This window comes from Schistocerca cancellata, chromosome 2, assembly GCF_023864275.1.
Source record: "Schistocerca cancellata isolate TAMUIC-IGC-003103 chromosome 2, iqSchCanc2.1, whole genome shotgun sequence".
Lineage (NCBI taxonomy): Eukaryota > Metazoa > Arthropoda > Insecta > Orthoptera > Acrididae > Schistocerca > Schistocerca cancellata.
The window spans coordinates 1,065,559,859-1,065,583,810 of NC_064627.1; the positions used below are offsets into that span (position 1 = coordinate 1,065,559,859).

The 23,952-nt window shown below is 40.5% G+C and overlaps 1 protein-coding gene across 1 annotated transcript in view; it reads left to right on the forward strand.

The window, feature by feature from the left end:
• Positions 1-23,952, forward strand: part of LOC126161016 (uncharacterized) — a 147,737-nt gene that overhangs the window by 118,801 nt on the left and 4,984 nt on the right. The window contains exons 8-11 of the mRNA XM_049916953.1: positions 10,758-10,846; positions 11,224-11,354; positions 13,520-13,682; positions 15,000-15,069. Coding sequence (XP_049772910.1) covers positions 10,758-10,846; positions 11,224-11,354; positions 13,520-13,682; positions 15,000-15,069 — 453 coding nt within the window. The remainder of the gene's footprint in view (positions 1-10,757; positions 10,847-11,223; positions 11,355-13,519; positions 13,683-14,999; positions 15,070-23,952) is intronic.

Below are 23,952 nucleotides of genomic sequence, written 5' to 3' on the forward strand. Positions count from 1 at the left end.
CCACATGCGCAGATGTGTGTTGGTGCATGTCAGAGTACGGTGCAGCGAGTAAGTGTGCAGACGTTTTCAGACGTGCTAATGATGACTGTGTGTTGAAAATGGCTCAAAGAACACATATTGATGACGTTATGAGCTGTAGAGTACTAGGGCGACTGGAGGCTGGTCAAACACAGCAGGTCGTAGCACGGGCCCCTCCGTGTGCCACAAAGTGTGATCTCAAGATTATGGCAACGATTCCAGCAGAGAGGAAACGCGACCAGGCGCTACAGTACGGGATGTCCACAGTGTACAACACCAAAAAAATGGTTCAAATGGCTCTGAGCACTATGGGACTTAACATCTGAGGTCATCAGTCCCCTAGAACTTAGAACTACTTAAACATAACTAAACTACGGACATCACACACATCCATGCCCGAGGCAGGATTCGAACCTGCGACAGTAGCGGTCGCGCGGTTCCAGACTGAAGCGCCTAGAACCGCCCAGCCACACAGGCCGGCGTGCAACACCACAAGAAGACCGATATCTCACCATCAGTGCCCGCAGACGGCCACGGTGTACTGCAGGTAGCCTTGCTCGGGACCTTACCGCAGCCACTGGAACAGTTGTCTCCAGACACACAGTCTATGGACGACTGAACAGACATGGTTTATTCGCCCACAGACCTGCTAGGTGCATTCTACTGACCTCTGGGCACAGGAGAGCCCGTAAATAACACAGTACATGGTCATTGGAACAGTGGTCCCAGGTTATGTTCACGGACGAGTCCAGGTATAGTCTGAACAGTGATTCTCGCCGGGTTTTCATCTGGCGTGAACCGGGAACCAGATACCAACCTCTTAATGTCCTCCTGTATGGAGGTCGTGGTTTGATGGAGTGGGGTGGGGTTATGATTGGTGCACGTACACCCCCGCATGTCTTTGACAGAGGAACTGTAACACAGATGTGTCGGGACGTCATTTTGCAGCAGTATGTCCACCTTTTCAGGGGTGCAGTTTGTCCAACCTTCCTCCTGATGGATGAAACAGAAGATATCAGGTGAATGGAGTTGCCTGCCTGTTCTCCAGACCTAAACCCCATCGAGCGCGTTGGGATACTCTCGGTCGACGTATCGCTGTGCACGTCTTTAAACCCCTATGACACTTTAGGAGCTCCGACAGGCATTGGTGCAAGAATGGGAGGCGATACCCCAGCAGCTGCTCGACTACCTGATCCAGAGTATGCCAACCCGTTGTGCGGCCTGTGTACGTGTGCATGGTGATCATATCCCATATTGATGTCGGGCTACATGCGCAGGAAACGGTGGCGATTTGACATGTGTTTCGGGAAGGTTTTCTGAACTTATCACCAATACCGTGGACTTACAGATCTGTGTTGTGTGTGTTCCCTATGTGCCTATGCTATTAGCGCCAGTTGTGTGGCACCACATTCTGCAGTTATCCTTAATTTATGAGCATGAGTGTACATTATTAAACGGCTAAAGCAGTCACCCAATCCCAGTTGCAGCTTTCAGGGGGCAATGACAATTTGATTTTCAGTACGACTTCATATGATTGTTGAGCAAATTTAAAAAACTGTCGTAATCCAGTCATTAAGAGTGTAATCTTCTGTCTATTACACTATCAGCTGCGGTTTTGTAGCTTCACCCGTAAAGGCTTTACGTGCTTAATGTGTAATGTTTAATACATTAACTGATTTGGAAAGGAATCAGGTATGAGAAGCTATTTTATACACGGGTGTTCTCTGTTCTTTAAACAGTCGGGGGGGAGGGGGGGGGGAGTTAACGTGTGATTGTGTAACACGCTCAAAACAATAATGGTAGGAGTTTCAGACTAACAGGCAGCCAGCGCTTCTGGAGTGCCTATCGAACACAGAAACACACAGAAAAATGCTTGAGGGGGGGGGGGGCACCAACATCTCTGAGACAGTATTAATCATATGGCAGTTTCAACACTATCTCTGAACAACACCAGCGTCAAAAGTTTCGTGGGCCTCTAGCAGAGAAACGGTGCACCTGTGACATTTTCTCACATAAAAATTACTTATTTTTATCTGCTCAAAGCACACTTAAATTTTTTATGCGAATTTTTTTTACACCCTCTATATAACATCTAAAGACAAAGTGTTTTTCCCTAATTTAAGCACTAATGAAGGCTTCGCGCCTTGGTTTTTGATCGATTGTCTGAGCAACATAATCGACATTGGTCAAGACATTAAAACTACCAGGCCATCATTTAATATTTTAATCATCCAAGTATCATTCCACGATGGTAAATGAATTGTCACGGTTATATAACGAAAGTCAATAACTCGGAATATAGATGTACATAAATATGCTTTTTGAGGATAGGACTGGTGGTTTCACAAATTTTTTGGACATCTACGTACTTAGGCTGCGTACTTACTGATACTCCGAGTGACCACGTGTGTTCACCGAGTACTAAGGGCAGCGTAACTACTGTTCCAGATTTTTACCATCGCTCGAAATAGGGACAAGCAGCAGCGACAGTTAACCGCCACTGCAGGCGTTGTCTGGAAATTCGTCATAAATTACTACGACTCACGTCAAAAAGTAAAATGTAATGTATAATGCATTTAACAAGTTCACATTTCTGGATAGAACAGAATGTTCCGACGCTCTCCATAGTTCTGTTGTGCGTAGTAAAACATCGCGACACTTCGGCCAGTCAGTGGCGGAAGCCTGAAATATTATGCTGCGACATTCGGTAAAGGCTGAACTCAAAATAGGTGAACGTGACATAAAAGAGTGTCGTAAAACACCGCTAAGTGAGCAAAATTTCCACCAACGTCATTTCAGACGAATAGCTGTCAGACTTGGGAGTCTCCTGGCTGTCCGGTTGTTCAGTACAGTGGCCTACGTCGTTTAGTGCATTGATTTTCATTGTTGACTTGGCAAAGCAAGTAATTTCTGTCAGTAATATTGTGACCCAAGATCGTTAATAATACACAGCAGTTAATAGCGGAAGGTAACGTATAATAAAACTCTTGTGCCAATTTGTAAGTTCTGTTTTAATATAATAGAATTACGCTGAATGTATTCTTCAAACGTTCGAAAATATACACATTTTATGTCACTCATCTATTATTTCCAGTGCTTCAGAAATGCTGCACAATCAGCCGCATATAAGCGTGAACAGTATTATTCTATTGAATTGAAAACTAATTAATTTTTCCCTGAAGAATTGACAGGGCGTCTGCAGGTCTCCTGACAGCACGGGGTCCGCACCAAGTGCTACGTGGATAAATCGCTTCTGACTGCAGCGCTCGTGAAAGGAGGTCTCCAGTGATTGAACCCAGTATGCGGGACAAATATCTGCTACGAATGTCTCAAGGAAAATTTCTTTGTACAATCGCCAATCCCAAGAACTTTACCATTTAAAAAAGTCGGCTTAAATCAGTGGACCCCGTCAGCCTCCAGAGGCGTTTCTTCACGCTCTGCCGCCGGGTTTACGCAGTCTCTCTCTATTTCGTCTCCTGCACGCACGCACGCGCACACACACACACACACACACACACACACACACACACACACACACACACACAGGAGTCTTTTATCCAGACGAAACTGCCATTTGAGGTTAGCCTGGTAATCTGTTAAATCACAAGAGGCAAAGCCAGGGTTATGGAGAGCCTCTCGAGCATTCTGAAATCAGTTGGATTTAATATGGGCTGTAACGATCCCAGCAGCGTATCTCTCAATAATGAGGTTCGAAAATTTCGAGCTCCAGTGACCTTGAGTGCAATATGGTAGCCACACAGGCTAAAACTTCCTTAGTTTTATGTGGCTGTTTACAGTGCTGCGAAATACAGTTGTAGACAGTCCCAAGGACCCTTTCGTGGCTGTTGTTCAACCCAGCGGTCTTCCTCCACTAGTCTCCCCTACCTCAGCAGGTTCATCTTCGAGCGATGGAGGACGGCGGCCCGACAGGAAACCCTAGACGAGGCTGAAGTGACCCTCTAAACTAGCTGCTTATGGGACGTTGTCAGATACTACTTCACTTCGTGTCACTGCTACACAGAAACAGGTCCGCAAAAGTGCTGGCTTTCCTTCGTCCCACACCTTGATGTACACTCGTTAACATCTGCACGAAAACCGATAGGCAGAGCAAAGGATAACTAAAACCATCTCATTCTGAACGCACTGGCCGAGTGTCTACATTATACACAGAGGTGACGGAAGTCGTGGGCTATCGTTTCGGACCTCCTTTTGCCCGGCATAGTGCAGCAACTCGACGTGGCATAGGCTCAACAAGTCGTTGGAAGTCTCCGGAAGAAATATTGAGCCATGCTGCCCCTATAGCTGTCCAAAATTGCGAAAGTGTTGCTCTAGCAGGATTTTGTGCGCCAACTGACCTCTCGATTAGGTAATGTAAATGTTCGATAGGATTCATGTCGGGTGACCTGGGTGGCCAAATCATTCGCTCGAATTGTTAAGAATATTCTTCAAACCATTCCCGAACAATAGTGGTCCAGTGATGCGCATTGTCATCCATAAAAAATCCATCGTTGTTTGAGAACACGAAGTTCATGAATGGTTGCAGATAGTGTCCGAGTAGCCGAACATAACTATTTAGTCAGTGACCGGTTCAGCTGACTAAGCATTCCACGTAAACACAGCCCCCACCATTAAGGAGGCACCACCAGCTTGCACAGTGCCGTGATCACTAGCATCGGGGGTCTGCATCACTCTCGAATGCTATCCTCAGCCTTTACCTACTGAAAACTTTTTTCTAGTCGTCTAGGGTCCAACCGACATAGTCACGAGAACAGGTGAGGCGCTGCAGGCGATGTCGAGCACTTGCGTCGGTCGTATGCTGGCATAGACCATTAAAGCCAAATTTCGCCGCACTATTCTACCGTATACGTTCGTCGTACGTCTCACATTGATTTCTGCGGTTATTTCACGCAGTGTTGCTTGTCTATTAGCACTGACAACTCTGCCACTGCTCCCAGTCGTAAGTGGAGATCGCCGACCACTGCGTTGTCCGTGTTATTCTCGGCACTCTTGATGACACCGTGGATCTCGGAATATTGGATTCCCTACCGATTTTAGAAGTGGAGTATCCCATGCATCTAGCTCCAACTACCATTCAAAGCCTTGAGGCCATTATCACGTCGGAAACCTTTTCACATGAATCACCTGAGTACAAACGAGAGTTTCGCCCATGCACTGCCTTTTTTATACCTTGTGTACACGAATACTACCACCATCTGTATGTATGCTTATCGCTATTCCAAGACTTTTGTCACCTCAGAATATGATCGAATTCGAAAGTGCTTGACGGGTTCTCAAAAATTTCAGTTTATTTCATTCTTGTGATACAGTGTTTAATTTTGTCTTCGTCTCGGGGATTACCATATTGCTTACAGTCCACATTTATCGTATTAATACTCTGTATTTGTATAACGCCTCGTACCATCATTGCCTTGAGATGCAGATCTTCGGTTTAATTCATGCAGTAACAAAAAATTGCACCTTGTTGACAAATTTACGAATGAATACGTATCTGTAGTGATTTCCCGGAAGTATAATTCCTCCAAGTTTATTTCGGTAACTTGCCGCCCCTTTACGTTTAGAAATTAAGTATACTGCTACTCAAGAATTCATTTTATGTATCACTAGTACATTTTTCATGAGCAAACATTATTCTTTGCAAAAAACTAAAATATTCTGTCATTTTATTGTAAGATCAAAAAAAGGGACAACTTCAACATTATTGCGTTCTTGTTACACTTAAGTAGTAGGAAATTCCTACTTTGTGTTGCAATTTTCAGTTTGTTCCGTGCAACTTTTTCAAGTCGTTGGGCGTTTGTGTGTTAAGATCATTTTTCGAGTGTTTATTTCAATGTAAATGAGCGGCAGCGTTGCAGTTCATTGTGGGCCTCTGCTCAACAGGATGAGGAAGGTCGTAAAATAAACAAAGGAAAGTGGTTTTTCCCCTACTCCAAAATTCCCCGGTTACATTCGAAATATATAAATAGTTTCTGCAACTTGGGAGAGTCGATTCAACTGAACGACTTATCTATAAACATTAGTAAGAGACAAATAGTTTTGAGAAATTGCGCGTAAAGATTTAGTAAAATACAGGGTGTACATAAAGTCCGGGATCACTTTCAATTATTTATTGCACAAGAACTAAACATCTAAACATTGTACAGATGTCATACATATTGCATTTTGAAGAGAAACTCTGAAAAGGTGTTTTTTACAAACATTCTGTAGGCGAACCAAGAGTATCCTGGCAGACGTCGAATTCTTTCCTTACCCATCCCAGCATGGCATCGTCAACTGTGGCAGTAGCTTCCCGTATTCTCTCCCGGACCTCTGCTTCATCACGTGGTGGAGGCGGTACATACACCAGATCTTAAAATGTGTCCCCACAGAAAAAAGTGACACGAAGTGAGATCTGGTGATCGGAGAGTACATTTCATGAAACAGCTGTCCCCTTCTGTAGCACGGCCGATCCACCAATGCGACAGCTCCGTGTTCAGGTATCCACGAACTTCACGATGAAAATTGAGTTGATCCCCATCCTGCTGAAAGATGAACGGAGAGCCCTATAGTGTGAAAAGTGGCTTCATCACTAAAAACTAAGCGATCAACAATGCCATCCCCATCCTCATTCAATTGTTGCAGCTGCGATCAAAACTCAAAACGCTTGCCTTTGTCGTCGTCACTGAGCTTGTGCACTAGCTCCAATTTGAATGGTTTCATACACAGCTTCTGTCGCAGGACTTTCCACACTATCATTGGACCCATTTCGAGTTCACGGTATGCATGGCGCACCGATTTATTTGGACTCCTTAAAAGAATGCCTCTCGTTCGCGCTCCACGTTCACTTCACTTACACTGGGACGTCCGCATCTTTTGCCTGGCACAAGCAACCCGCCGTAACGAATTTGTTGTGCCAGTGGTAAATGGCCTTCCTTGTTGGTGGCTTCTTACTATACTTTGTTCTAAACATCCGTTGAACAGCTGTAACACACTTGTTTTTGTCGAACTCAAACACACAGAAAGCTCGCCCCGCACCTGACCTCGCCATGTTTGTGACAAGCGCTGAGTATCGGCATATTACCAAAGTACGCTGTGGCGGTAAACATGAAAAAAATCTTTCACGGTTACTCTTCAAAATGACATATGTATGATATATGTACAATGCTTGGTTCTTGTGCAATAAATAATTGAAAGTGTTACCGGACTTTATTTACACCCTGTATAAGAGGCAATGTGATTTTTTAAAAATTGAGATAAGTCGTTGTTTTCAAATGTATCTACGGTAACGACATATTTTTAAAACGGTTAATTCTCCTCAAAATTTTGTTCGCCAAAAGTCGTCAGTGGGTATAGTTGGTATTGTTGTTTTGGGGGAAGAGACCAAACAGCGAGGTCATCGGTCTCATTGGATTAGGGAAGGATGGGAAAAGGAAGTCGGCCGTGCCCTTTCAAAGGAACCATCCCAGCATTAGCCTGGAGCGATTTAGGGAAATCACGGAAAACCTAAATCAGGATGGCCGGACGCGGGATTGAACCGTCGTCCTCCCGAATGCGAGTCCAGTGTGCGTCAGTGGGTACTTAACATTATTTACTTGCAAACTGAATGGGTTAGCATTGCCTTGCCACTGTTTACTTCGTGGACGAATTAACGAAAAAGCACTGCAAACCCCCTCGAAAATACAACTTTAAAAGGTTCTAAGATGTGCATTAACAATTTTTGCAATAATAAAGTATAACAACCTCAAAAATTAATCTGTGATTCAGCATAATATAAAATCAGTTTTAGCAAACACCCTCTCGCGTTAATTCATGTCAACAATGGTAAGGTAAGCTACATTGTTCACTCGCTCAAATAAATATTCGCATTTACCTGATTAACAAAATAATTTGAAGCGCATTTGCGTTCAGGAACGTATTCAGGAACTTTATCGTAGTGGAGTTATCCAGGTTATCCTCCTATTCGTACAAATCGTCCTTGTGAGGGTTTCTGCTGGCACGAAGACCGCAAGCGTTACTACTGCTGATTTTTTAAACTCATACCACAGTTTACATGCACAACCAATGATAAAAGTTCCCGTCAGCAAGATCTGAAATTAAAGAGATAGAGTTTATATCACTCGGTTTGTAGAGTTTATATCACTCGGTTTGTCGCGGATCTATCAATTGATTGAAATTGAGCTCACCGCTAACCATAAACGTAGTTATTGCATTTTTTTTCAGTAAAGGAAAAAAAAACATGCAATAACTATGTTTATCGTTGACCGCCCCACATCATTGCTTACGGCCAAGGTCTTAAATTGTAAGTCGAGTCAAGACTGAATTCCTAACAACTCGATAAATTTATAAGCCGTGTACGACACATCTTCCTTTCAAAAACGCGCAGAAGTTTTGTACAGATCCGCGTTGGCCGGCGGAAGCATCAGTTTTTTACATTGATGAACTATTTGTTTCTGTATGGTGCAGAGCGTGCAACTTCACATGTTTACAATGTTTTTTTTTTTATGGTATCGTACGCTTATTCGCACTAGAAATCGTCAGTTACACACATTGGAATGAATGAATGAACAATCCCTTCCATCAAGTTTAATGTTCAATCACTGAAGGGATGATGGTGCCGGCGAATTACACTTGAGCTGTCCGAGTGTGGTTTATTTAGAAAATTACCAGAGTTTTCGTGCGTTAAATATTCATAACCACGTACGTGATTGTATTTCAGATGTTCAATAAGAACTTGGCAAATTGGTACCGGCAGAGACATCTACTTCCAGCTCATGATACTAACGCACGCAGTTGATGAAGTGTGCGGCAGATGGTAGCATTAAGCAGCTGACGCCCTTTGTGCGCCGGCGCACACGGCTTAATCGATAACACAGCGCTGATTTTTTCCCTTCGTTAATTAAACTTGTTTCGTGCCGCTGAATTGCTGCTTCCTTCAGCCAATAAACGTATGGTTTATTCGTGAAATTATTTTTGTTGCCTGTTATTGGTAGTGTGTGTCGTTCTCGATATAGTTCTCGATAATGTACATTAAAGGAAATAAAAATACGCGTAGCAGTTATTGACCAGACACTAATGTTCTCATCCGATTGTTAATGTAGTCGATTTAACGCCAGTCGACTACGATGCCGTATTTACTGGATTGTGACACTCCGGATCGTACACCGTTCATTGCATTCAAGGCGTATTTGTTACGAATGGAAACGAGAACTGCAATGCATAATACTGATAATTTCATACGTTTACAGGCCTCTTGTGAAGTAACAACAGACCGTCGATTCAAGTTTATTATCGATAAATCGAGATGATAGCATTAATTGTAATCGGGAAGGCGTCGCGACGCTGTGGTTTCGTTGTTCGTGCTATGTTAAATGCGTTACTCGCAAATTTTAAACCGCGTTATGCGTATGGTGCAACGACACAGTAATCAGAATGATGATTTATAAATAAACAAGCTTTTGTCACACCCCTCATTTTAAATCTACCAATGATGTGTGTACAGTGTAATAGGTATATACGACAGTGGAAACAAAAATTGCTTTCAACGCGCGCTCAGTGTTTTTAACTTCTGCGGCAGTGAAAGTGTCGTCCTTCATCTTCATGAAAAATGCTCGTTTTCCGTAACTGATGACGGAAACGACAATAGGCCTACCATCGACAGAAATTTGTTAACAATAATGTTATTTTAGCATGCAGCTAAGTAAAACCTATACGATGGATACAGATTCTTGGTGCGAGCCTCTCAATCTCGTCAAAAAGAAGACCAAACCAGTGGCAATTGTTGCGCCTTCGTCTGTCATTGACAAGAGTGTAGACAAACTCAGGTTTGCGGAATCTTTTAATTCGAACATCAAGACAGGTGAAAGTAAAAGCTTTGAACAACTGTTTTCCGTTAACGACGAAGAAATAAAAAGGCAAGGTATCGAAAACGATGATCAGTTGCGAGAGGCAAATTTCAAAAAACAATTTCCTCCTCTTAACGCGGTTAGAAATTTTGCTGTGGGTAACGATGGGAGCAACAGCCAGAAACCCTCATACGATAGTTTATTGTTTAAACACACGCAGAATAAAGATAGTATTGGCACAGAAGCAACTGGGAATGCTGACAAAGGACACTATAGTGACGAGCCCAATAAAAGTGAGAAAGACAGTGATGTCTCTAGTGTATCAACAGATGACAAACAGTTTGTTCCTAAAACATTTTCAGAACCTTCTAATTTATATTCCATGATTCATGACCTAGCTGCTAGTGACAACAAATTTCTCTCCGCTTTGTACATGAGCAGGCTCATTGCAAGTGCAGCTCCATCTCTTCCTACACTTCCAATCCCACTTAGTTATCATGCCCCGAATTATTTTACAGCCCCAAATTATGATATGCCAGTTTCAACTATGACAGAACCAAGCAATGCAACTTCGAGTATGCTTCTTAGTAACTTCCTGTCTTTTGCAGATGTTCGTTCTCAGTTGTGGCAAATGCCCCCTAATTGGCAGGATATTTCAAAGATATGCCCACCTGCTTCTCCAAATGTAGTACCAAGCACTCCCCCAGTAGAAACACAAACCACTCTCTGTAACACACCTGAAGTTCCTCCTTCATCACCCATTGCCAGTTTACCTAGATCCCCTAGTAAAAAGTCAAGAACAAGCAAAAAAGGGTAATTTTGTGTGGTAAATTTATTTATTTTTCTGTAATGATTCTGTTTGTTATTTAATATTTTTGTAAAACTCAATTTTCATTATAGGTCAACTGCACTGGATCAGAAAAACTCCACCTCTTCGACAACAGAGGGCACAAAAGCACAGGATTCAGCACAGACAAGCAACAACCAGGGTACGTTTCTCTTGCATGTTAATCACCTTTAGTTAGAAATTTGCAACTGTTTATAAAACTAATTTCCTTCTGTCAACATTTATTTGTGATGTTAAAGTGTGAGGAAGTGAAAAGGTAATGTTCATTTGTAATGATTCAGTAAGAGTTCCTCTCTATGGGCATCATAAACATTTCATGAATATATGCTTGTAGCGTACCTATGCTTTCAGTTTAAGGGGAAAAGATGACATGTTTCATTATAATACATTAGCTTTGATTTTAGGTTAAGACGTTTAGACTTCTAATAAGCTTTACATGGGAAAGATGGGGGTTCTTTTTCTCAATGCCCAGTTCGCGATACCCTTGCTGAGCTTTTTCTTTGTATTATTTGTTGACAGATAAGAAGAAGCCACACATTAAAAAACCCCTGAATGCTTTCATGCTGTACATGAAGGAGATGAGAGCAAAGGTTGTTGCTGAATGTACTCTGAAAGAAAGTGCTGCCATTAACCAAATTCTTGGTCGAAGGGTAAGTTATTTGCAAAGTTTTGTGTATGTATATATATATATGACATGTATGTCTCCTTGTATTGCATGTAATGCTAAATTAGTATCCTTATAAAATATGTTGTGTGGGATTTTAGACAAAGAAGTACATACTCGTGACTGGAAGAAAATGATAGGCACTGCGTGTTGCTTCATTCCATATTTTGTTGAAGTGTTTATGGTTTTGAAATTGAGAATTATCTTGGGTTTGTGTAATTTTACTGAAGCAGGAACAACTGTACCTTTTCATGATTACTTACTACCAATACTACAGGAAATGCAGAATTGTTTTTTCTGTTGTAATGAAATCACAGACTGCTCAGTTTTGCCATTACAAGCTGTGATAGAGATTATGGATAAATCATACAATTTTCCAAAAATGTGATTGCAGCAATTTTAGATCTAAGAATTATAAATGATTTACCACCCATACAATATTTACCACCCATAAAATAAGAATTCTGCTTCGTTGTCCAACTTTGTCTTGTGTGACTAAAAACTATTTACATATTTTCAGTGATTGCCCTTTGTGTAGTTAACATGAATGATTTTGTGGTTACTACATTAAATTTACTTCTTTTTTATCATTATTGATGCATAACTTGTTCTCTATGCAATGTATATTCAGATCCATATCAGATGGGAAATTTAAGAAAAAAAGTAAATGCATCAACTTATGAACTTCAGAGGAACTGATTACCCTCTGATTTCCACTTCACATTTATCAATTCTCAAACAATGCCACCAGGCTGTTTTCAGAGTTTTGGTGAAATATCATAAAACAAATATTTAGCAGTTGAGCTGGAACATTCTACATCAGTTTTAGTGCTTTGAGTTTTGTTGTGCTACTACGTCTGCTTACAGCAGCACTGAGCATTAATTGAGAAGACCAAGTGTGTGCTGCTACAGCATCGATGATGTGTACTATTAACACCTTGTAGTCATTTGCAGTACTATTAAACATGTAGGAAAGATTGTTTGTACATTATGCCTAATAAAGAAGTCAGAAGAGAAAGTTCCTGACCTTGTTAAGTAGGTTCTGTGAATGAATTGCTCATTTAGATAAAAAGATTTAAAATGACTGTAATTCACACCTGCACTTTTGCATCAGGAAGTGGTCTCTAACAAATAATAACGAAATGCTTTGTAACAGCACTGAGGGCACTAGTGTAGTTCCGTTCTTGTATTCTTGCCTGAAGAGACAGCTGAAGTGGATTTTTATTTCCCTTTCTGAACAACTGGAATAGTGTACCAAGCATTATTCTTCTGTCTATAATGTACACACATCCTATACCACATTCAGGTTGGAAACAGGCTACACTGCCACTTACCAGTTCTTGACATTATTCTAACTTACAGCTCAGATGATGAATGCCTTGGATTTGTGCAAAACAGTTTTAGAGACTGCTGGTCTCTATCAAAAGCACACAGGGAATTGTTAAGTGAAAGTAGTGATGGAAATATGGTTATCATGGACTCAGTGTACTGTGGTAAATTCCCCCAGTATCTGGTGTGATAAGTACATTTTGGTTCTAAAGTTGGGTCTGAGATTACAGTTTAGAATATAGTTATTATGTTATGTGATTCCTCAATAGTTGTGCAGTGTTGTTTTTGTGTAAACTACCATAAAATTTATAAGTTGCTTAACAGTTATGAAGCAGATCATAGTAGAAAAACACTGCAATGGGGAGAAAGGGAATGAGAGTCTGTGTGTGTACTTTTTTGGTAAATTGACTACAGTATGTCAAGTCTTCAAAACAGATCAATGCATATTGTATTTTACTATTATTCTGAATCAGTAACATGTACATTTGTTTCCTTACTTTACTCATACTCTTCAGATGTTTAATGATCTTAAATTAGTGTAGAAATGTATATATGAATTATAAACCTCCAGGTACAATTTCCAGATTTAAATTTTAAAAAAGTGAGTTAATCATAATGTGACTGACTGGGTTGGAAATTATAACCAGGAAATAAAATTTTGGTACGAGGATGTTACAGTAAACACTATGTCAAAGAAAATCCCAGAAATTATAGGTTTGATGAGTTTCCTCACTTTTGTGATTTCAAAAATGAAAGGCACAGATAGTTACTACAAAGCAGTTAGACATAGGCTGATGGTTATTTGTGGCCTGTTGGTTGTAGTGGCACTCATTATCACGCGAAGAGCAAGCAAAATACTATGAGAAGGCGCGGCAGGAACGCCAGCTTCACATGCAGCTTTATCCCGGCTGGAGTGCCAGGGATAATTACGGATACGGCGCAAAGAAGAAGAAGAGAAAGAAAGAACGCTCCGCTGACCCAGGAGGTACCCTTTCCAGTAGTGCTAGAGCAGCAGTGCAACAGGGTAGTGTGCGCGTGCCCGTGCCCTGAGCCTCCTCTTAACAGGATAGACATTCTGGCCCTGTAAATAGTTCCCTGCCCATGACATAGGAAAGTGTAATTACTACTGAATTATTTTTGCAGAGCAGAATAGGTTAAAATAGAAAGAAACAGTGATGTCTAACACTCAGTTCTGGAAGTGATTGCCTTGTGTCTCAGGAAAATACTCATATTGGAAATTTATATGCTGGGCTGTTCGTCTAATACAGCGTTGAAATGGAAGTTAGGAATCCCACAAAATTAAAAGAGAGAAGGAAGCCGTTTCAGTGCTAGGTTGTTTTGTGTTTGTAATTGCTTGTTTTGCTTCTCCCTTAGTGGCACGCGTTAGGGAGGGAGGAACAAGCCAAGTATTATGAACTGGCCCGCCGAGAGCGGCAGTTGCACATGCAGCTCTACCCCGATTGGTCGTCTCGTGCTAACTCTTCCCGTGGCAAGAAGAGGAAACGCAAACAAGAGACAAATGACGGAGGTACTTGCGGAAACCCACCTCAGAGTTCCATTTGACTTTAACGTGAATGCTGCATTTGAATTGCAATAGAGTCTAGCAATTGAAATTGATTGCTGGTGCAGGAAACTGGGGAAAGAGATAGGATATAGGATTTTGAGGGAAATATCCTGTATCCTGTCCTTTCACCGTATCTCATCAGTAGAAGCAAAAAAATTGCTAGATACAATTACTTATGTAGCATCAAGCTAAGTGCAAGTGGAATGGAGTTTTCATTTTTGAAGTTTGTTGCATGTAGATTTCTATATTTTTTTTCTGTAAGTTATTGGGGGCTCTGAATAAGTTTCAGGTTTTATCATATTCTTTTTTTGAGAAGGCATTTAATTTTTTCGTGGATCGATGGCCACTTATGTGTAGGATGTTCATTTTTGCAGGAACCTATTCTGCTTTTCAAAAATATCTCAGTGTAATGTTTTATTGGCACATGTACTTTCCCTTTTACTAATCCTGTAATTCCAAGCATTTTTTTCTTTATCCCATAATCCTTTCTGCGCACATTGCTTTGTTTTTATTTTTTGAATGCTTTGTTATAAATTGCTCCTTAAGATATTCTGCCAGTTAAATGCTGCATGTTTTTGAATTGCAAGTGGCACTAGAAATTCTAATTTATTTTCAACTTGAATTTTGGCTTCTGCATGTTATGCTGCACGCTTCTAATAATTGTGCATGGTCTATTTGCTTTTGTTTTTTCTTTCTTTAATGTATCAGTAATCTGATAATGTGTAATGTTTTTTGTAGGTAACAGCATGAAAAAATGCCGTGCCCGATATGGTCTGGATCAGCAGAATCAGTGGTGTAAACCTTGCAGGTAAAAACAGTTTTCTTAAACAACTAGAATGTGTGAATTTATGCAAGTGTATGTTTGTATCCTATTTGTGTGCGTGTGTGTGTATTTTACTCTTTTTATTGTTTCTACTTTCTTATTTATGCCTACTTGTTGACTTACCTCTTTTTACTAATTCCAGTTTCAAGAAAATTGGGTTGTTGTATTTGTAACACATAGCAGAACTAATTGCTCTTGTATGTTGATCATTATTTTTTAAATCCTGTTTGATCTAGGCAGACTCTACAGTGGGGTTGTCTTGGACTGTAGTTTGTGGTAGCTGTTCATTAATGAGATCTGCAGTTGTAAATTTTTGTTACTTGGTAATCTCAGAATATTGAGAAAATTCCATTGGTCACATCTATATGTGTACATTGTTATCTGTGATGAAAAAGTTGCTAGAATTGTGATTGGCAGAACATTTTAACAATTTCTTACCTGTGTTTTGCACATTTGAGACGTAAACTTTCACTGTTTTTTCACTTTTTGGAGCTGACGTTTAGTGATATTCCATTTCTCATAAACAAGTTGCATTTCTCATAAACAAGTTGTCAGGTCAAGAACCCTGAACATTACAAATAATTGTCTGGGACCTTGTTCAGAGACATTTCCATATGCAGAGAAGTTAAATTTTGAACCTAAAACAGGAATACAATACAAGAGTTTCTTAAATACTGAAGTAACCTTCATTATTAATTGATGCAGGCATTAAGACTGAAATAAAACCACAGTGATTTTTTGATGACCAACATTTCTTTGGATTAGATTTTGCTGCCTATAACAATCACCTGGTCATTTTGATCCCTCTTACAAGCATATCACATTAATCCATAATAACTAATGTTTTCAATATCTGTGTGATTACAAACTGCTACTAGTACCTGAATAGTTAAGGTATTGAGCAGTATATTGGTACACAGGGGATGATAATTATTCTCTGAACTTGCGTGGTTCAATTTTTATGTATTCATGGAGTAAGCTTTGATTCCATCTGGATTGTTTTGACCTACTGACCTTTATGAGATTATTTTTATGTCCAGTAGCTTTTGGCATATGAAATCAAGTCTGTATGCCATTTCAAAAACCGAAACGACTCTTCTGGCTACCTATTTCACATTCTCGAAAGGCCATCTTTTATGTGGTGTCTTGTAATCTTTTGCTAGAAATAATGCTATGGAAGTTTCATCATCAGCAGTGTGAGATACTTTTCATGCTATCCTTATTTGGTAATGTGTGGTACATCTTCCTGGAATACCTACTTTTATTTACTGTATTGTATGTTTTCTGTTACTTGTTTTAGGGTTCAGTTGTCTCAAACTCCGTATACACTTGTTGCATTTTTTAAATTGTAATGCTTAGTGATCCCACTGTATTCAAACCTTCACTTGAATACTGAAGTTTGCCACATCACATTCAGTCTGTAGTTGAAGAGTTATATTGTGTTACAGAGCACTGTTTGGTAGTGTGTCTATTATGTAGTACCACCTGAATAAGTAGTTTGTGTGAACAGGGCCAGTCCGGTTGCTGAACACACAAGGCAGTATTGTATGCTTTCATCAATGTTTTGTCTCATTTGTACATGCTCTCTCTTTGGACTTACTAGACATTCAGAAATGAAAATTCGTGTCCATATCTGTTCCAGAATGTTGTGCAATACTGCATGTTAAAACTAAGCATACTATGGTGTATGCAGCATTACTTTTATCTCCTGCGATACACATTCGTGAGATTGTATTGTGGGAATAAGCCTAAGGCTCCTGAGTGCCTAGGTCTTTATTTATCCAACTGTTGTAGAAGATTGCTGACATATTATCAGTTACATGTAAATGAATGTTACAATGGAAAAAATAATGTGTCTGCAGTGACTTTTTTATGTTGAAGGACTATTGGTTTGGCATATCATGTAGGGTGCAGTGTAGAGTTGTGTTATTTTCTTGAGAATAATGTGGAAAGAATTGTGTGATGTATCATATTAATTATTTACATCAGTTTACAACACAGCTTGTGCACAAATGATTGCACTGGAGGAACTAGTCATTATTATTTGACTTTGGAGATAACATAGTTGCAGATATTTTGAAGGAATGTTTTGTCATCCATTTCATGGTTTCTTCTGATACATTTACTGTAACATTGTTACTTTATTTTGTCATTGAAATAAGTAACATTCTTGTGAACTCATTAGGTAGTTGTGTATCTCTTCTGTACTAATTTCTATTGCTTGTTTCTGCTTCTTAATGTTGCAGTGCACAGATGTAAAACCAGCTAATTTTTTTCTTGACTCTCATACACTGGATTTGCTAGTGCAAAATATTCTGTCGCTCCAATGTGTAGTCCTCCTCAGGGAAGTGACATATTGACTGTGCTGATCATAACCGATTATAGTGCAACTGGGGCATTGATCTGAATGTGTGTTAAAACACACATAAGCCTCACTTTTGAAATAAAGACTTCCTTCAGCTTATTGGGCAGCTACCTGTCCCATTTTTGCTACTCGGTGGCTTTAATGTGCATCATCCCCTTTGGGATTCTCCCAGGACCTGCCGGAGAGGTGCCCTCTTGGCAGACCTTCTTAACCAACTCAACCTCTTCTGCCTTAACACTGGAGCACCCACTTTCCTTTCTGACTCCTCGCACAGCTATTCCCATTTGGACCTACCCTTTTGCACTGCCCAGCTTGCCCATCGTCTTGAGTGGTCTGTTCTTTCTGACACCTACTCGAGCGACCACTTACCGTGTGCTCTCCGTCTGCTGATTCCTACCCCATCCACATGCACTCCCAAATGGCAGTTTCCTAAGGCTGATCGGCAGCTATACTCCTCCCTGGCGACATTCGCAGAACAAGATTTCCTCAGTTGTGATGACCAGGTGGACTACCTCACCAACGTTATCCTTATTGCTGCAGAATGTTCCATTCCTCGCACTTCCTGTTTACCACATCGTGTCCCAGTCCCTTGGTGGACTGAGGCATGCCACGACGCAATTTGCACATGGAGACGTGCTTTCCGCATTTTAAACCATCACCCTATGCTGGAAAACTGTATTCATTGTAAACAGATGCATGCAAAGTGTTGTTGAGTTCTTCGGGATAGCAAAAGAGCTAGTTGGATTTCGTTCACTAGTTCTTTCAAAAGTTCCGCACCTTCCTCTGTCGTGTGGGCCAACCTCCGATGGCTCTCTGGAACCAAGATCCATTCCCCCATTTCCAGCCTGACAGTAGGTGCTGATGTCATCGTGGATCCTGTTGCTGTCGCCAAGACCTTGGGCCACCGTTTTGCAGAAGTTTCGAGCTCTTCCCATGATCACCCTGCCTTCATCCATTGGAAACGAGTGGAGGCGGCTCAGTTGATACCCTTCTCTTCTCCAAATCTTGAGTGCTAGTATGAGGGAGCTAGATCGTGCTCTCAGTTCAGCCCGGTCCTCTGCCCCAGGGCCAGATGCTATCCATATTCAGATGATGCAGCACCTCTGTCCTGTGGGCAAGCACTTACTGCTTAACACATACAACTGCATCTGGACTGAGGGCACATTTCCTGGACGCTGGCGTGAAGCCACCGTCATACCCGTACCTAAGTCCAGTAAGGACAAAAACCTTTCTTCTAGCTACCATCCCATCTCTGTTACCAGCTGCATTTGCAAGGTGATAGAACGTATGAGTCATGCCCAGCTGGTGTGGTGGCTCGAGTTTCACCATTTACTTATGAATGCACAGTGTATATTTCAAGCGCGGCGTTCTACAGTTGACCATCTCGTTACTTTGTCTACCCACGTCATGAATGGTTTTTTGCGGAAATTCCAGACTGTAGCTGTGTTCTTCGATTTTGAGAAGGCCTACGACACCTGCTGGAGAACTGGCATACTCTGTATTCCTTACACGTGGGGCTTCTGTTGCCACCTGCCCTGTTTTCTTCGGGCGTTTGTACAAGACAGAGTTTTCAAGGTGTGTGTGGGTTCTGCCTTGTCGGCCACCTTTATTCAGGAAAATGGTGTGCCTCAGGGTTCCGTCCTGAGGGTCATCCTCTTTGCTATCGCCATTAACCCTATAATGGCGTGTCTTCCGCTGGGTGTCTCCGGCTCCTTTTTTGTCAATGATTTTGCCATCTATTGCAATTCTCCACAAACCTGTCTCACTGAGTGGCGTCTTCAGCACTATCTTGGTCAACTTCACTCCTGGAGCATCGCCAGTGGCTTTCGCTTTTCCACTGACAAAACCACCTGTATGAATTTCTGGCGGTGCAAATGGTTTCTCCCACCATCTCTACATCTTGGGCCTGTTGCCCTTCTGTTCGTTGACACTACGAAATTCCTGGGGCTCATGCTCGATAGGAAATACTCTTGGTCATCCCATGTCTCTTATCTGGCAGTTCGCTGTACGCAGTCCTTCAATGTCCTGTGTGTCCTCAATCCTCAATGGTACTTCTTGGGGTGCTGACCGAACCAAGCCTCCTTCGTTTGTACTGGTCCCTTGTCCATTCGAAACTTGACTATGAGTGCTTCGTTCATGCATTTGCATGCCCATCTCTTTTACACCGTCTCAACACTATCCATCATCATGGCATCTGTTTGGCCTTGGGCGCCTTTTACACCAGCCCAGTTGAGAGTCTGCACGCCGAAGCTGCGGAACTACCAGGTATGCATGCTGTTTGTGTGACATGTGTGGCCACCCCTTCTATGCCTCCTTCTTTGATGATTCCTTAGATCATCAGTATGGGGCTCGTCCCTCTTCTCAGTTACCTTCTGGAGTCTGCTTTCGCCACTTGCTACGGCGGCTTAACTTCATGCTACCTGCAACTTTCCCAGTGGGTGTGAACCCTTCACCACCTTGGGTTCGTGAAGCGGCCGATGTTAATTTAGGCCTTCATTCCCTTGCTAAGGACACTACTCCAGCCTCAGTCTATCGTTTTCAGTTTCACGACCTTCGCATGGAACTTAGCGATAGTACCTTTGTATACACTGATGGCTCTTGGACTGTGTGTGTGTGTGCCTTCGTCATTGGCACCTGTGTCTTTCGATATCGGCTTCCGGCACACTCCTCAGTATTTACAGCCGAGCTTTTTGCGTTGTGTCAGGCCATGGAGTACATCCGGGGACACAGCCTTCCCAATTGTGTCCTTTGCTCAGACAAACTCTGCGCCCTCCAAAGTCTCTGTGCACTGTACACTGCTCATCCCTTAGTGCAGGGGGTCCAGGAAAACTGTCACTTGCTCACTCTTGGTGGAGCCAATGTCATGTTTCTGTGGGTCCCTGGTCATGTCGGTCTGCCAGGAAACGAGGCTGCTGTCGCTGCTGCCAAGGCTGCAGTCCTTGTACCTCAGCCCACGAGTACCTCTATTCACTCCGATGATCTCTGCATTGCCCTCTGTCAGGAGGTGGTGTCCCTTTGGCATCGCCAATGGGCCTCCCTTCAAGGGAATAAGCTTCGGCTTATTAAGCCTCTCCCGGCACCTTGGACGACCTCCTCTCAGCCCTCTCGGGAGGAGCTATTTTAACTCGGCTGCGTATTGGGCACTGCCTTTTTAGCCATCATCATTTGCTCAGTAGCGCTGCCTCACCACTTTGTATGCATTGCGCCTAAATTTTAACTGTCCGCCACTTCCTGCTGGAATGCGTTTTGCCTTTTTTTTTTTACCAATTTACATTCCAGCTGGGGTTGCCATCTGCTTTATCAACCATTTTAGCGAATGATGCGTGGGCTGTCGACCGCATTTTACTATCTGCCAAAGCAATATGGCAATTTTTTTAAGCCCATTTTCCATGTGCCTTTTTTAGCCGTCATTCTGTCCATTGGGACTGACATACAGTCATTTCCCTCGTCTCTGTGTTTGTGTTCTATAGTTTTGACTTGGGTGCATATGACCCCAGTTGTTTTTTGTAGCCTAAAACAAAATGAAACAAAACAAACTTCTGAAACAACTGAGTGTTTATAACCTATATTGTGCAATGAAACAGACTGCAGTTAATTGTGTTGTACATAAATTTTTTCTGTGTATCTTGTAAATTTGTATTCTCAGTTTTCTTATCTGTGTAATACCACTCAGTGAACCAAAATATAGTAATAGTTTCACAAAAATGTAACAGAATGCTTGCAGTCACTTGGCATTAACACACAGTGTGTACAGTTTTACATGGTTTATGTTATTCAAATGGAGTCTCTATAGATTGTGTCAATGATCTGCTTAACGTCTTTATCCATTTATGAATTTGGTGAAAATTGCGTTGGAACAGTTCTATTATTTGTGAAATAGTTACAGCATACGCACTATTGTAAATAGAAGTGTTGAAAAATGAGACAATAGTAATTTAGTAACTACCTGTGGTAGAAAATATTGCTGTTACACGCTGAATGTATATAGGTTCTCTTCTTGACCTCTTCCAGTCATTACATAAAGAAGACACAAAATTTTTCTCAATATTTGTAATTGTATGTAAAATTTAAAACGTGTGTTATTGAGAAATAGTACACATTCTTCTTATAAAACATTAAGAATGTGACATGCTTTGTTCTGTTTGTTTATTAGCTGCTGACACACACACACACACACACACACACACACACACACACACACACACACACACACACACACAATACTAACGACACATCACAATGATTTCCTGTTTTCTAATTGTAATTATGATTACATGAATGGAGAAACTGTTAGGGCATTTTCGGATGAAAATTCCAGTGAAAGATTAAATAGCAAAGGCCAACAAGTGCAGATTACTATTAGTTAATGGTACAGACGAAGACGTATGTACAGGGCAAGGAGCAAATGAATACTTAAAAATAAGATTCATTGCAGAATTTGTTTTAAGGAGATACTAGAAAATGTCTTGTGATATGTGTGGAAATATGCTAATTTATTCACTCACGCTATTTGATACATTGATTTTTAAGCTTCTATGTACTTTGGTAACAGTTAGAAAAATTTAAGTTCTGTGTTTTTGCAATAGTGATTTTCAAAGATGATTGTAAATATTAAATGCAAATTTATTTTAAGTAGAGTTTTTTTAGACTTTGCAGTTTGAAACTCTGTTTGGAAATGGAAGCTTTGAAATAGAATGATCAGTCCAACTATTTTTTTTCAGTGGCTGTATTGAGGCAGTTGATTTTTAATGGTTTTCTGTTGTTGTTACCATTTGTTGGATTGTAGGATCAATTGCATTTTACTAAATGCAGTTTTATTACAGACTACAGTATATTTTAAACAGCTTTCTTATTTTGTCAAGAGACGGATATAATACCATGGCTGTAGGTCTCAAAGGGCAGAACATTAACATCTGTGCCACATGAAAATTTTCAGAGGAAGCCCAGAATTTGAATGAAAGTAGCATATTGTACATACAAATTGATGAGAACAAACATGGTTTTCATCAATTGCTTCTGTAAAATTTGTAAATAAGGTCAACTGCATTTTAAGTTCTGTATAGCTATATATTTTTTTATTTTATTTTATTCTGTTTACTGTGTTTTTTTTCCTTCCTTTACATTTTGTTAACTTTACTTTAGTGCTTGTTTTTATTTTATTTGCATGTGATCACAGTTCAGAGTATAGACAACATGTTGCATTCTTTTAACTGCGAGAGTAATTAAAGAATGCAAGATGTTGATTGTGAGAGAAAAATTGTGTGCCAGAAGGGGGGTTCTTACTGTGAAGGGTCTCACATTCTCAATCAGTATGAAAAGATAGTCACGTCTGTGAGAAGACACGTTATTTTTGAATTCATCCTTGTTTACGTGTGTGCTAATTCAGATATAATAATTAGTTTTTATGCTTCATAAAATATTTATTTGTTCCAAAAATAAATCATAATTGTTCTGTTATTCCTAGTCAGTAGTAACACTTCACAGAGTATAGATGTTGAAAATGAAAAGAACGTAGATTGTCCGAAATGAAATAGCAGTTCAGTAATTGGAGGGGGACGGATTAAAGCTGATTTATTTATTCACAGGTAGATAGATTTAGGTTAAATCTTCTGTAATGGGTTAAACTGTGTTTGCTGCTTCCTTTCAACCAAGTGGGAATATATATATTTTTGGAGCATACAGTTTCCAAATTTTGTGGTTGTGTATTATACTTAATGTCCAGCAAGTCTTCTTGGTTCAGGTAGTTATAAAGTCACTAGGGTAAAAGCAAAAGAATGCTCAACTTCACCTAGTAGATTATGAGTAGTTTTTCTGGTCACATCCAGGGATCCTTTTCTTCCTTAAAAAATTCAGAAAATGTGTCTTCCCACAAAGAAAAAAAAAAGAAGTTTTTCTTTGTTTTTGTTTTTTCTAGCAATTTTATTTTAATGTATCAAAATTTGAAATACAGTGAGAGCCTTATTAAAAACATTTTCTGGTTTGAGATAGACCACAGTTAAACATTAAAGGGGCATGGTTTACAATGTCACCTCTCAGTTGTCTGTTTAAAATTTTTCTTTTTTCAGTTATGTTTCTGTTAAATGTCATATACTTTCTCTGCTACTGTTTTTGTATCATTACAGATTCATTTCCAGCTGCAGGAAATGTGACTTAAATATATCTTAACCTAGTAATGAAATTATGCTGTAGTATGTGCATTATATCAGCATCTTTGTCGACACATTTTCTGAAGTATGTATTGCCCTTTAACTTTCTGACTTTTGTCTCAGATAATTAAGAGGCATTGTAATTGGATTTACAAAACTCATGGAGAAGACTCGTGTAATAACACAGAGCTTCACTGGCTGACACACTAAAGGTTTTGTCGTCCTCCATGGTTTTTGTAAGCTCGTGAATAGAACAGAATATTGTAAAGTTTCTTTTAATGTTTATGCATTTACTTTTTTTTTACTATTTCCTAATTCTGTAAGCCTGTTAAGACTATTGTGATGAGTGCCCCTTTA